Source organism: Neoarthrinium moseri (assembly GCF_022829205.1).
Source record: "Neoarthrinium moseri strain CBS 164.80 chromosome Unknown scaffold16_Wmoseri_CBS_16480, whole genome shotgun sequence".
Lineage (NCBI taxonomy): Eukaryota > Fungi > Ascomycota > Sordariomycetes > Amphisphaeriales > Apiosporaceae > Neoarthrinium > Neoarthrinium moseri.
The window spans coordinates 113,623-127,489 of NW_026055130.1; the positions used below are offsets into that span (position 1 = coordinate 113,623).

Genomic DNA, 13,867 nt, shown 5'->3' on the forward strand with positions numbered 1-13,867 from the left:
GGGATCAAGATCAGACAAAGAGATCAATGCGTCCTGAACGGCACCGATGTAACAGTTCAGCCCGTCAAAAGCAATCCAGACTACAATCCCTCTGACTGCAGATGTGGCAATCGTTTCCGAAAGGGGTGAGGAGAGCGCCGGCAGATGTTATAAAAGCTGAGTGAACAACTGAAAAGAGGAGCATCACTATTGTGAAATTGACAGGACCTCGAATAAGAAATCACAGTCCGCAACTCAGACCCTTGTGAGGTTGGAATAAGTGGCCCCCTTTTTGTTTTTGCAGCCCGCTCCGGGCCGACACAAAAATAACCACAGGTCCATACAGTACGCATACTAAGAAATGACTTGTCGGTATTCTTGACTGGGCAGGATGCAAGGCGGCCGCTCACTGTGGAATGCGAAAAAGTGAACTATCAGTTACGCGGAGCATAGGGGCAGGAAAGGACATGGGGGGTTCCTGACTTGGGGATGCACACAGAGTCGAGGATTATCAAAAAGTGGCGTTGCTATGATACTTTTAAATCACTCAAACGCAACATGTCGCAATTCGAAGTCAGCCGGCACCGAAAGCTGAGGGAGCGAAGTATTGAGGGCTGACTATACGGGCCCGGTAGTGTGGCGCGCTAACAAACGTTGACCCCGGCGGAAACACCATCGCGGCTGAACATTGCAGAATCCGCGAGGCGGGATCACTCCACGCGAATCATTCCACTGCAGTTGCCATTGGCCCATACCTAATCCCTCATCTCCTTGGCTTGGCACTCCTCGCCTAGATCTACTACATTGACGATCTGGAAACGTGCCCCTGTCCTGCTTAGAATCTGAACCTCAATTGAAACCAAGTGAGCCTGCATTCGCCCTCCATGACAGATCGGCTATAAGCTTCCGCGAGTATAGAGCAGCACCAATCTGCTCTACGACCGTTGAGCTTTGGCAGGGATAGGCGCCGGGATGGAGACGAAAGATTATGTGCCACCGTTGAACACAATAGTCACGCATAATTAATGATTGCTTTTTTTCCCACAATCCCATGAATAATCGTCCCTCTGCAAGCCCGCTGCCCACACCACATGCATACAGAACCCTTGCAGTTGTGAGCTATCAACTGCTTGATCCCAGGACCATTTATTGATTGGCACGCGGATCAGAGGCCGACCCCACAACATGCAGTGCAGCAACAGGGGTCGGACGCAGACACCGAATGCGACCTGGTAGGCGGTTCGAGACTTACAGAACTCGATCGCGGCCACTACTACCCTGGCTTGATAAGAGGGGACAATAGAACGGCATAGGCTGGATGGGATCGCGGAAAACTGTTCGATACTTCCCCGTCTTGTTTCCTTCCAGCACTGCTGCTTTTCCTGCATATCGTACGATTCAGATATTCCCCAGCGTGGTGAAGAAGGAAGATCGCGATGGTGCTTTTACTCGAAACTCCGCTCACGGGCTCGAGGGTGCTGGATCTTGTGGCACTGAGTTTTCTTTTGTTCCTGATCAATCGGCTCCTGACCTGGTACCGGCTGAGCCACGTGCCGGGCCCGTTCTGGAACTCGGTCTCGTCGCTCGCCCTGCTCAGGACGCAGCTCGGGGGCAGTGTGCATGCGGATTTGAACCAACTCCTCCACAAACATGGTTCATCGCTCGTACGCATCGGCCCCAATGCGGTGCTGACGAATGATGCAAAGCTCGTGCAGCGCATGGAGGCCAATAGATCCCCATATACCAAGAGCCCCTGGTAGTAAGCAGCGTCCTCAATACGGCATTCAAAGGCCGTCAAACACCGACTACTCACAGCTCAATACGACGAGTCAATATGCTGATATTTGATCCTGCAGCGGCACTTTTCGGTTCATGAAGGGAACGGACCATTCGTTCAGCCAAGTAGACGAACGCAAACATGCAGATCTCAGGACCAAGATTGGCCCTGGATATTCCAGCACGCACCTGGCTGTAAGTCCGCAGGTGAATTATTTTCCAGGTTCCCGATTAACTCTGAACAGGAGCAAAGCATTGATCGCCAGCTTCTCCGGTTCCTTCACCTGATTGATCGCAAATACCTCTCCCGCGAAGATGGGGGCTCCTACAGACCTCTGGACTTCGCCAGGCTATCACATCTATACAGCATGGATGTGGTCGGTGACTGGACCTTCGGCAAGCCGTTCGGCTTCCTAGAGGAGGGAGAGGACATCTATGACTACATCAGGTGGAACGAGGAGTTCTTCCCGTTCGTGACCATGGCGTCGACGTTCCCTTTCCTCGCAACATTGCTTCAGCAATGGCCGTTCTCGGAGATGCTCCCCAAGCCATCTGACCCAGTGGGTCTTGGGCGCTTCATGAAGTAAGTCTTGCTACCAGTGGCGCTCTTCAAGAAACACCAACATTGACGCATGTGGGCACAGGGTTGCTTATGATGCCATCGAAGAACGTCAGAAGTATGGTGTCGACCTGCGCAACGATCTGATGGGCATTTTCCTCCAACATGGCGTGGGCAAGGAAGATGCGGTAAACGAAGCATTGGTACAGGTGTAAGTCTGCCCAAAAGAGGTCTCGAACAGGAGGGGCCTTGCTAATCCTGGCGTATACAGTGTGGCAGGAACAGACTCGGTGGCCGTAGCGATCCGAATGGCCTTGGTCTACATTCTATCCAAGCCAACAGTATACAACAAACTGCTCGCCGAACTCGACGAGGCCAGGAATTCGGGCCAAGTCACCCGGCCCATCATCCGGGATGCCGAAGCCAGGCGCCTGCCCTACCTCCAGGCCGTGATCCGCGAGAGCCTCCGCATCTTCCCCACCGTTACACCACTGATGTACAAGTCGGTGCCAGCGGGCGGAGACCTCGTCGCCGGCTACCAACTGCCCGCCGGCACCGACGTCGGGGTGGACCAGTACGGCATCCTGCGGAGCAAGGAGTACTGGGGCGAGGACGCCGATCTCTTCCGACCGGAGCGGTGGCTGCAGGCCGACGAAAAGGAGCTGGAAGCCATGAGCGAGTATCTCGAGGTAAGATTCTCGCCGTTGTCGTGATGTGCGATCGATAGCTGACTAGTATGATTCGTAGGCGTCGTTCGGATACGGGAAGTACAAGTGCCTTGGACGCTCGATTGCATTCGTGGAGATCAACAAGACGTTGTTTGAAGTAAGTGATTCTGCTCTACGGCGCGTGACTCACGGCTAATCTTTCATGTACAGCTTCTTACGAGGTTCAACTTCACCATGCTCAACCCGCCGGCCCCTCTCAAGATGTTTGCGGCATCCTTCTGGATGATGAAGGACTTCTGGATGGTAATCACTCCGAGGGAGACTTAATCACGCGGGAAATCATGTACAATCAAAATGGGCGGTTTGTTTTATGACCAGTGGAGATAGCAGAGAGTAGATCATATCATAAAGTCATTAAATTAACGAACTAGAAACTGTAGTGGGTATCGATATCATCAGAGACGTGGCAGAGACGTGGACGCCTACTCCTCCGTAGCCCCTTTTTCTTCTTTCTTCCATGTACATCATCCATTACGTAGGCAATCCTCCGGGGCATGCAAGATCATTTCAGTCATTAGCGACATCATGCTTCAACCTCCTTCGATGCTTCGGCAGCGGGTTCTGCCTTGGTCTCCTGGGCCGGGGCGACGGCGGCCTTCTCCTTCTGCGCCTTAAGTTCTGCCTCGAGAGCCTTGACCTTCTCCTCCAGGGTGCTGGCCTTCTCGACAGCAGCCTTCTTGTCGCTTTCCGCGGTGGCGAGGCTGCTCTCGGCCTTCTGCAGCTTGGAAGTGATGTCGGACTGCTCCGTCGACGCCTTCTTGGCGTCGGACTCAAGGCCGCTCAGCTTGGACTCCAGCGACTTGACCTGGGTCTCGAGGCTGCTGCTCTTGTCGGAAGCCGCCTTCGTATCCTTCTCGGCGGCAGCGAGGCTGGCCTGGACCGTCTCGAGCTTGCTGCTCAACTCAGCAGTCTCCTTCTTGGACTTGTCAGCGGCGGCTTCCAATTCAGCAGCCTTGGCAGCCTTGGTGTTCAGGCTCTTGTTCTCCTGTTATTTTTATTAGCGCGTTGTTCTTTGTAGGCATAGAAGACATCACTGGCAGTACTCACCGTCTGGGCAGCCTCGAGGTCCGCTGCGGCCTTCTTGGCCTTGCTCTGTGCCTCATCGGCCTGCTTCTGGAGCTCAGAGAGCTTGGTGGCCTGCTCATCGTGCGACTTCTTCAATGAGTCGCGCTCGTCGGCAGCAGCCTTCACCTTGGCCTCGAGGGCGGAGGAGCCGGACTTAGCCTTCTCCAACTCGGCGGCGTGCTCATCCTTGAGCTTCTTCTGGGAAGCCTCGGCATCTGCTACCTGCTTCTTGGCACCCTCGACTTCTTTGGCGAGGCTGTCGTGGGCAGACTGCAGGGAACCGTGCTTCTGCTCCCACTCTGCGGTGGCCTTCTTGGCGGCAGCAAGCTCGGTTGCAGCACTAGCGAGCTTCTCGTTCTCCTTCTGGAGGTCTTGAAGCTTCTGTTGTGCATCTGCCAGATCCTTCTTGGCGGACGAAAGCTCAGCGCCAGAGTTGCTCTTGAGCGCCTCGTTCGTCTTCTCAAGGGCAGCGTACTTCTCCTGGAGCTCGGCCAGCTGCTTCTTCACCGAAGTAAGTTCGGCTTCCGAAGACGACTTATGCTCGCTGTGGGTCTTCTCCAATGCGCTGTGCTTGTCCTGGGAAGCAGCCAGGTCCTTCTTGGCGGCGGACAGCTCGGAACTCGAGTCGGTCTTGAGCTTGTCGTGGGTCTGCTGTAACGATGAGAGCTTCTCCTCTGCCTCAGAGAGGCTCTTCTTGTGCTGGTCTAGGGTGCTGGTAGCGGCGGCAAGGTCGGCCTCGATCTTGTCCTTGGATGCCTTGAGCTCGGCAGCTGACTGCTCCAGCTTGCCGTTGGACGACTTAAGCTCGTTGTTGGAGCCCTCAAGCTGGCTAATGCTCTGCTTGAGCTTGTTGGCGGACGCCTCCAAGTCAGTCTTGGCCTGGGCCAGGGTGGTGTGCTTGCTGTCGGCATCGGAAACCTGGGACTTCAGCGATGCAATCTCCTCCTTCAGGGCGGCCTCTGCCGAGGACTGAGACTCCTTGGCCTCGGCCAGCTCTTTCCGCGCGGCAGCGAGGTCGGCCTCGAGGGTCTCCTTTGCCTGGTCGAGGGACTTGAGCTTCTCCTCCAGCAGGGTCAGACCGGTCTTGGCAGCATCGAGCTCCTGGGTGCGGGAGGCGGCAGCCTCCTGGACAGCACGGAGCTCCTGCGCGGACTTGGCAGAGCCGTCCTTCAGCTCGGCCTGGAGCTTGGCGACGTGGGCCTGGTTCTCCTGGCGGGCGGTCTCGTACTGGCCGTCCAGGAACTTGATTCGCTCTCTAAGCTCGTCGGCGTCCTTAGAGACGCTGGTGTGCTCCTTCTCCTTCCGGGAGAGGTCGTCCTCGAGGACAGCGATGGTCTCATCGCGGTCGGCGAGCTTCTTCTCGAGCGCCGCCTTCTCCACCTTGGTGAAGCCACTGTCGTGGGAGAAGACGGAGAGGACGTTGCCCATATCGACGATTAAAGGGATACTGAAAGGGTGGGCGGGGAAGGGGGAAATCGACGATGGTGAGGAGGAACAATTCCCGACTGGAAACTGTCGCGTGATTGATTGGTTTGTGTGAGGGAGTATGGATGATAGGGACAGGAGGGACGGAGAGGCAGCTGGCGACGCAGAGGTTTTCTAGCTCCCTCAGCTATGCCGTTTACATGAAAACATTTCTGGATCCATTCACCGCTCGTCGCCTCGGTGATAAAATGACGCTGGACCGTGCAGGGTGGGATCTTCTCGACCACCACCGCTGGCACCGCTAACCGCCCACCCGAAGCCTCATTAGCCGACGGTCATCACCGAGGCGTCGGGTGCACGTGGCAGCCGTTCGCATTGATGCCCTGATGCCCTGGTGCACACTTTCAGGCCGAGTTGAGGCTGGCAACAGGAGTTGGGATACCGCCGGTTGCGTCGAGCCTGTCCATGTCGATCGTGCACTTACACAGACAGAATCGCGAAAAAAAGAAAACCTTTTAGCGTTCGCTAGGGGTCTACTAGGGTCTCCTAGGGGTCTCGTTATAGCGAATGCATAACTGCTTCGAGCATCCCTGTTCCTTGCGCCATTGATCTGCACAGTTGAACTGCATGGCCGCTGGACCTTGTCAGCCTAGCCGACTCTTTTTTCTACTTGGTGACATTGTGAAGAACTCTAGTCGGGACGTCCCGCGCCATGTCTATAACGATAGGACTAAGCCTGCCCGTGTCCCATCTCTGGTCCAGCTGTTGAAACTCCCCAGTGAGAACGACTGAGTGACATCGCGAACACCAGCGGATGCCGCGCAGAAATCTTTCATGCACGGCACACCAATAGCGCCATGCAGTGTGTGTGTATGGGGTGCAGAAGGCCATCCGAGGCACCTAAGCAGCCTAAGCTTCACCGCGTTTGCATGTTCCCTAGCGGCCCCGCCCCACGTATCCAACTAACTGCTATGGTACAGTACCTCCAGGCTGCCAGGGCTATCTCTAAGTTGGGTGCCCAAGTGGGGTCACACGATGGCACAGTCGAAGCTGCCAGCATGACGGCCGGTCTTGGGTCAGGCTTTCATGCCGTGTTTACATGGCCTCATCGCTGGTCGGTTTGTTGTTGTTGTTGTTGTTATTGTCGCTCCAAGTTTTTAATGTTCTATGTTGGCAATGCCCAACAAGTCTTGTAGAGAAAGGGTGCACAAGCTCTAATCACCTGGTTATAGCACCTAAGCCGAGCTACCCGAGTACATTATAGATGGAATGAACGGCGATACCCTGGCAGAAGGCAATGACTCCGTTCGACAAAGAAGCATATTGTCCACCGAGCTACGGGCTGCAGTGTGCCTCGTAAGCACTGCGAGACATCCACATGCCAGAAGGGACGGGTAGGCTTTCAAGCCGCATTGTCATCCGCTCTATAAGTTAGGTCCTGTTGTGTACAAGTTGCTGTGTATGGTGTTCCATGGCTGAGGCTCCACCCTCGTCGCCAGCTGGCCCAGAGCCGAGTCCCAGCTGTCGACGACTTTTCTCCTCCTCCTTCTCAAGAGTCTCCGAGCGTCGGACTGTAATCTTCGCAGAGAACTTTTCCTCACCACGCACATCCCATCACCACGCACATTTCAGAACAGCCAGAGAGAGCGCACAAGAGCCGCCACCGTGGGCCAGGGTACCTGCATTGGGTCAGTGCTCCAAGTCGCCTCGGATTGGCCAATGGAAAGCCGGCTAGCTTCCCTATTCCATTTGGTAAGCACTGCCATATCTCCGTTCTCGCCGTCCTGCTGGGGGAGAATATCGGGGTCCTGCGCGCCCTTCCGTCGGCGCGTGGCTTGGCTTGGTATTGTGAAGCACTTAGTTAAGAAGTCACTAACATCCGCCATGATCAGTCGTAGATCGCTTGCTCTTGTCTCGCCAAGGCGGCCGTTTCCCCTTGCAAAATGCCGGCAATCATGGATGACCCGGCGAGCCCGACCATCTACCGTGTCTCGGGCCCCGGCCCGTACCCTGAACCCGGCCGACCCGGCTTCCCCCCGAGCATACGGCCCCGGCAGGTGACGCTCCGTGACCGACAGACTATCGCTACCGTAGTGCCCTTCGCATCGAGCTCCGAGGTGCCACCTTCGTTGTTGAAGTATCTGTCCGACCAGTTTGCCAAGGAAATCGAGGGTGGTGACAGCTATCCCATGATCGAGCCGATGCCCCTCGAGAAGTACTCGGCATACTGGTTCCAGAACTTTGCCGGCATCATGCTGCTCGGGACTATTGACGGCCCCGAGCAGGTTGTCGAAGGCAAGGACTGGTCCAAGGAATGTCTCGGAAGCTTCTACATCAAGCCCAACTACCCCGGTCGCAGCAGTCATGTGTGCAACGCCGGTTTTCTGGTCACCGACGCCGCGCGGAACCGTGGCGTGGGCAGGCTCATGGGTGAGAGCTACCTGGACTGGGCCCCGAGGCTGGGATACACCTACTCCGTCTTCAACCTGGTCTACGAGACCAACGTCGCATCGTGCAAGATCTGGGATGCCCTCGGCTTCAAGCGCATCGGGCGTGTAAAGGGCTGTGGCAACCTCAAGTCCTACCCCGACCGCCTCGTCGACGCCATCATCTACGGGCGCGACCTCGGCGAGGCACCTGGAGACGCTACTGACGGGCCGGTGAGTGAAGAACGATTCGACAAGATCAAGTTTTACCTCAAGTACGGGAAATACCCGAACGGATCTGACCGCGCCGAGAAAAGCAGACTTCGTAGTGCGGCCACGCATTATAAACTCCTCGAAAACGACGTCCTGATGCTGAAAGACAAGGAGGTCATCAGTGATCCTGTGCGCCAGCTGGATATCGCCAAGAACGTCCACGAGGCTGGTAACCACGCTGGGATCAACAAGACCACGGCAACCATTGCAGAGCGCTACCACTGGAGTCGGATCAAGGAGACTGTCTCCGATATAATTAGGCTATGTTCTGAATGCAAGGAATTGGGCAAGGTGCCTCTCCCAAATGCCGCGACACGAAGAGCAGTAGTGAATCATGTGGTGGTCCCTGGTAACGCTCCGGACGACGTCAACCCACCACCCAGTGCAGCCTCTATAGCCGGGCAAGCCGCTGGGATAGGGAGGGTTCTAGATCTTCGACTGCCGCCGAAGCCGAAGCCAGCCCAGTATGAGAACCACAGTGACATCGCATCTCTGCTGAATCCAATGCATCCAATGGATCACTCAGGGGCTTCCGGTCTGCACGCTAGTGATCCAATGCTGCTAACACAAGCGCACACCCATCACCAAGCACACCACACGGCCGTCCCTTTTTCAATGCTTCATGGTGACCCAACCAGCATGTACTCGCCTATAGACCCGCAAATTATTTCAGACTCGGTGCACCAAGGAGGACATGATACCTTCGATGCGTTCCATGACCTTTCTCAACACGCCCAGTCTGACCACACCCCTCTGCCCGGTCATGAATCGTACCACCACCACATGGGCCATCACCATCCTCATCCCGATGATCCATCGTTGCAGCAACTCCAGGACTTTCTTCACGACGATCCTGACGATATGCCACAAGGGCTCGGCCACGCCGGAGCGGCACATCACTCTGTAGCGCTTCAGCATGAGCTTCAGGACGTGCACGACCAAGCTGCTGTCGACAGGGATATTGACATGCTCATCGAGCATCATGACGATTCAGATGTGGACAATCTGGATGATGCGGTTCTTGACGGCCGTGACGACCAACGACAGCGTGACAGGCGGCGTGATTCAGAAATCAGTGCGGAGAAAAGAGATAGGCACAACACGGTGTCTGAAGATGACCGGTCACCAAAGCGGCGCAACTGGGACCATGTCGTCTTCGACGTGCCGTGATAAATAGAAACTTGGAAGAGAGCACTGAATCATGACCACCATACCCATCCAGATCAGCAGGCCGGTCACTGCTTCTTTGACCTTGCGCATGCTCGGCTCTAATCTACAAGGGATCTACGCCACGGGGCTTGTTATCCGAGGTTTTACACGTGTACACCCCGTTAGCTAGCATAGAATGCTGCCAAGGAACGGTTGTCTTCAGGGTCGGATTCCCTGCAACGATGCGACCATCACTCTGGCCGGATGCCGATCGACCAATCCGTGCCCAAAGTTAGGGCGTGTAGAAAGATAAGGGCTAAAACGCTGTTTCACTTACAATAATAGCATGCTCCCGTGCGGAAACGACTATTTAGACGATGCCATGGATCGAAAATGCATAGAGCATCCAACAGGGAAGGTTCATTTTCTAAACCTCTTTATTAGTGGACTGCGGCGGCGAAGATCTGTCCGCACGATGCTGTACATAGAACAAGAGGAAGTAAGAGACAGTCTCGCTGCCGCCCACAAGAGCAGTATGTATCTCGGTTGCTGTTCAAGACCACGATCCCCGGGAGGAGTTACGAAATGCTTAAGCCGCTATCTTTCTCCTTGCCAATTGTTTTAAAGAAACATTTCTAGAAACAGAGAAATCACCGATTGGTATATAGTCCGAGCTATGGTCGTGTGCCGTCTTTGCATATTAGGGATTCACTTTCGCGCTCCCATCCTTGTGCACATCTCCTGGAAAGTGACTTTCCATGATCATGGACCTTTGAACCAGCACGAGGGTTCCGGTCAGCGTTGCACCATGTAACAACGACTTGTAATTCGTAAGAGGATTGGGATTGGTGCTACAGCCGAGCAAGAAACCAACCACTTCATGCTGGCTTGTCCACACAACCCTGATTCGCGGAAGTTCCTCATGATCGCTCCACAGGTAATCGATGGGAGCTTCAAGACCAACCAGATGTTTCACCATGTCGATGTTTCCCCAGAAAGCATATCATCGTCTTTGACAAGGCCCAAGAACTCTGCGATCCGATGTTGATTTGACGCTAGTCCGGGACTAGCCCAGGTGAGCGGTGACTAAACGCAGCCTATCAATAAATGAATGTCGTCGGACATCTTGTTTTCCTATGGTGGCTATGTTCCACTAATTCTTACGTTCCATGACTCAATGATAGACATTGACATTTGGGGTTCAATGGGTCAGTCACCTTTGGTGATGCTGGGAGGCCCATTTTCACGACAGTATCATCGATCACGCGGCTGAATCATTCAAGTAAGATGCAGTTATCAGGAACGACCGTAAATCTTATTGTAAACGAATGTAAGGTTTCCACGCTCCTTGACTGCAACCACTTCACGTCCCTGTCCCCTAGTCAAATCTTCAAAACTCCCCTTCAACATTGGTCGCCCTGGAGATATTCTGTATCCTGTAGTCCCCCCTTGCGTACGACTCGAGTTTGATGCGATGAAGGATATCAATGCCAAAGAAGCTAGCCATGTCAGCCGTACGACTGGTGAACGATTTAGCTGAACATATTGTTGACGATTGATGATCTGAAAGCCTTGTCGAGAATGCTCGATAGAGCCGCTTTACGCAACGAATGCGGTTTCGTCCCCGTCGCGCCTGCCAGGGAAGTCACAGTCAGACTGGCCGCCGCAGCAGCTCCGGAACTCGCGGAGGCTCTCGGAAATGGAGGCAGCTTGGCACTGATCCGGAGGTTGCGAGATACCATTGACCTCGCCGCAGCAGGTCAGCGTTCTGGCGTTGTCCGGGACACCGTTCGCGAAACACTGGCAAGCCAGGGTCGGCGTGACGGAGAGAAGGGTGGCAATGCCGAAGGTAAGGAACTGGTTGAACTGCATTTTGACTTTGTAGGTTGTGTAGATGTTGGGAAATGTGAGGTGTTGAGTGTTCAAGAATCTGGTACTGCATGCTGGAGTGACAGGGAAAGTGAGCAACTGAGGGTGGCTTTATGGCCCCTTTTATAGCCATCAGTCCGTACCAATGTCGGACCGGATGCGACGGAAGTAGTACAATGCCTTTCTTGGGAAATATTGTCAAGCCAGGGATTCTGCCTTACGCATAGCAGTGGAAGTCGATCCTGCAAGATTGGTTGTCACATAATGCTTACGATCATCGCAGGAATATTTAATGGCACTGAGTTCGTATGTACGGTAGAAATCACGGAACGCACATCGTGACTGAACAGCAACAGGGGTTGCAGAGCCTGAGTTTATCATATGTTTCTTCTTCCTCAGCGGTGTTGAGTTCCCAAACCCGTAGGCGAACAGTTTCTTACTCCACATTGTAATAGTATCACAATATATGCTCTAAACATCCTACGGGAATGCCAATACTGATCAACATACGAATCGTACTCTCTTATAGGTTGCAGCCTTGACTTTCTCACTAATACGAACTGTCAGATTCGTTTAACCATATCTCGATTACGTCAAAAGTCGTTCAAGCTAGTCACAATGCCATCTCATGCGCCGCTCATATTACTTAGAACAACTGAAAAACATGTCATGAATGGATTATGAATTTGGATCTACAGGACTTTTGATCTGCAAAGTCACCTTAAGAAAGCCACAACTTCAAGGATCCACTAACAAGCAACCTAGCAAGGCTCGTATGTCTGTAGTAACGGCGTCCATCGGACAATTGCAATGTTTGCGTATATGGACTTGTAAACAGACACTATGAATGCTTGTATCGATCATGTTAATCACCGACTGAAAGCAGCGTGATTCCAGCAACGTACTGAGAATGAAAGCCGGGTGGCGACATGTTTTGCTTTCGGGTCCTGTCAGCAATACTCTGTTAGCCAGAGAGCAAACTCATCTACATTGTATTAAGAGCCAAACGCTACCCCCAAACATGTGCAATATGATTCAATACTGTAACCTAGCAGAATGGGATTCATCATGTCGAACCTAGAGTCACTCTCGTAGCTTCACGAGCATTGTATTCTTCCGCTGTCAAGGTATACTAAACGCCTCTTTGCATGGTGACAACGTCATGTAGGGTCACAAGACAGCTTCAGGTGAGACGTAGGCTCTATGTCTTTATCCAGAAAAAGGGGGACTTTCGGTCAGAAGACGCCTGGTCGCGAGGATGATCTGTGCCAAGATTTCTTAACGCAGCTAACACGAGGCATTGTTGCCAAAACCTAGTGTGAACCAAATTACAGCTTTTGAAGTGCTTATATTATGTAACTCTCGTATGACTCTAGGACTACATGTTATTGAGACCCCTTAGGTATCTTCTGCGCGAGAGGAGAACGGTGTAGGCCTCGAGCGTGAGAGTGCCACGGCTGTGCCACAGTCTACGTCATAATGCCGATCGGCATGCGTCTCTGGCCACTCACGGTTTTCAAGCAAGTTGCTGCAGTGTAGGGATCTCTGACTGGGAACGTAATTACTGCAGTCTTATACGAATTGAGCAGTCATAGAGGATTGGAACTGGACAATCTGTTGGGAGAATCTGCGAGTTGAAGGATCCTACGGGACCAACAAATTCGAAATCATACAAGCACGATCCTAAGCCACATGAAGTCCTACAAATGGCCGAAGAAGAAAGAGCCTTCTCAGTAACATGGAATTTGATAGGAAATGATTGCTTACAATAATTGATGCAGACCTCGTGGAGATGGAATGAGAGACCTTGCATGACGTAAAGGGGGAGCTGATGCGACATCTAGGGCTCATAGTTGCGAGTTCCGGAGCGAATACTTAATCTTCTTTTCTCGGGTAGTTCTTGACACCGAGTTTTAACTCAATTCAAATCAGTGTCATCCTTCCAATACAACATGCGCTGGTGGAAATGAAATCTCTCTGCCTGATCGATCTATTTGGAGCGCACCTCTCCCCTTCCATTTTTCGTGAGCGGCATGAACTTGTCAATATAGAGTCTTAGCCAAGGATACGAGCTCTTTGTACAACTGAGTGATATTTTTGCTCGTGTTAAGCGGTTCCAATCCCTTCATGCAGGGGAGTACGGTGTTCCAGCTCAAGGCATCAAAGCTTCTGTCGCTGCCCATTACTTCAGTGGCCCGGCACGTATTGAAAAGCACAACGTGAGTAGATTAATCGTGATTTGGCTACACTAGCAGGCGTATCAGGAACTTGCAGTCATATGGGACATAAGACTAGGCTGAAACAAACCGTTCATTCATTGGTGGGTCGGATACATACTTTGTTTTCACACATTCAAACGGCCGTGTATATAGGCTCCCATATAGTGGAAGAGATACCAGGTTGATCTAAAGATATTGGTAATAGTTTTGGACTATTATTCTGGCTCATCATATAAAGTCTGCTTGATAACCATTTACAAGCACTCGCGCGCTGGCACAGCGGTGTTCAGAGGACCAGCAAGCCCACTGTACTGGCACTGCTTATGAATGGCTGTCCTCTTTAGTGGTGCGGGGATTGGGCACATATAATTCGCGTGAAAACTGCCGGTCAGCCCAGGT

The 13,867-nt window shown here is 53.1% G+C and overlaps 4 protein-coding genes across 4 annotated transcripts; 2 read left to right on the forward strand and 2 right to left on the reverse strand.

The window, feature by feature from the left end:
* Window positions 1-1,415: 1,415 nt before the first annotated feature.
* On the forward strand, window positions 1,416-3,309 carry JN550_005248 (uncharacterized protein; the record flags this gene model as incomplete). Its single annotated transcript, XM_049316854.1, has 7 exons — window positions 1,416-1,738; window positions 1,836-1,950; window positions 2,001-2,338; window positions 2,400-2,525; window positions 2,586-3,003; window positions 3,062-3,139; window positions 3,193-3,309. The coding sequence occupies 7 exons, from the start codon at window positions 1,416-1,418 to the stop codon at window positions 3,307-3,309; spliced, it is 1,515 nt and encodes a 504-aa protein (XP_049172664.1).
* A 256-nt stretch (window positions 3,310-3,565) lies between these two features.
* On the reverse strand, window positions 3,566-5,535 carry JN550_005249 (uncharacterized protein; the record flags this gene model as incomplete). The annotated part of the gene is made up of 2 exons (XM_049316855.1): window positions 3,566-4,027; window positions 4,090-5,535. 2 exons carry the CDS (start codon window positions 5,533-5,535, stop codon window positions 3,566-3,568), a joined length of 1,908 nt encoding a protein of 635 aa, XP_049172665.1.
* A 1,952-nt stretch (window positions 5,536-7,487) lies between these two features.
* On the forward strand, window positions 7,488-9,401 carry JN550_005250 (uncharacterized protein; the record flags this gene model as incomplete). Its single annotated transcript, XM_049316856.1, has 1 exon — window positions 7,488-9,401. One exon carries the CDS (start codon window positions 7,488-7,490, stop codon window positions 9,399-9,401), a length of 1,914 nt encoding a protein of 637 aa, XP_049172666.1.
* Window positions 9,402-10,979: 1,578 nt separating this feature from the next.
* On the reverse strand, window positions 10,980-11,252 carry JN550_005251 (uncharacterized protein; the record flags this gene model as incomplete). Its single annotated transcript, XM_049316857.1, has 1 exon — window positions 10,980-11,252. One exon carries the CDS (start codon window positions 11,250-11,252, stop codon window positions 10,980-10,982), a length of 273 nt encoding a protein of 90 aa, XP_049172667.1.
* Window positions 11,253-13,867: the final 2,615 nt, after the last annotated feature.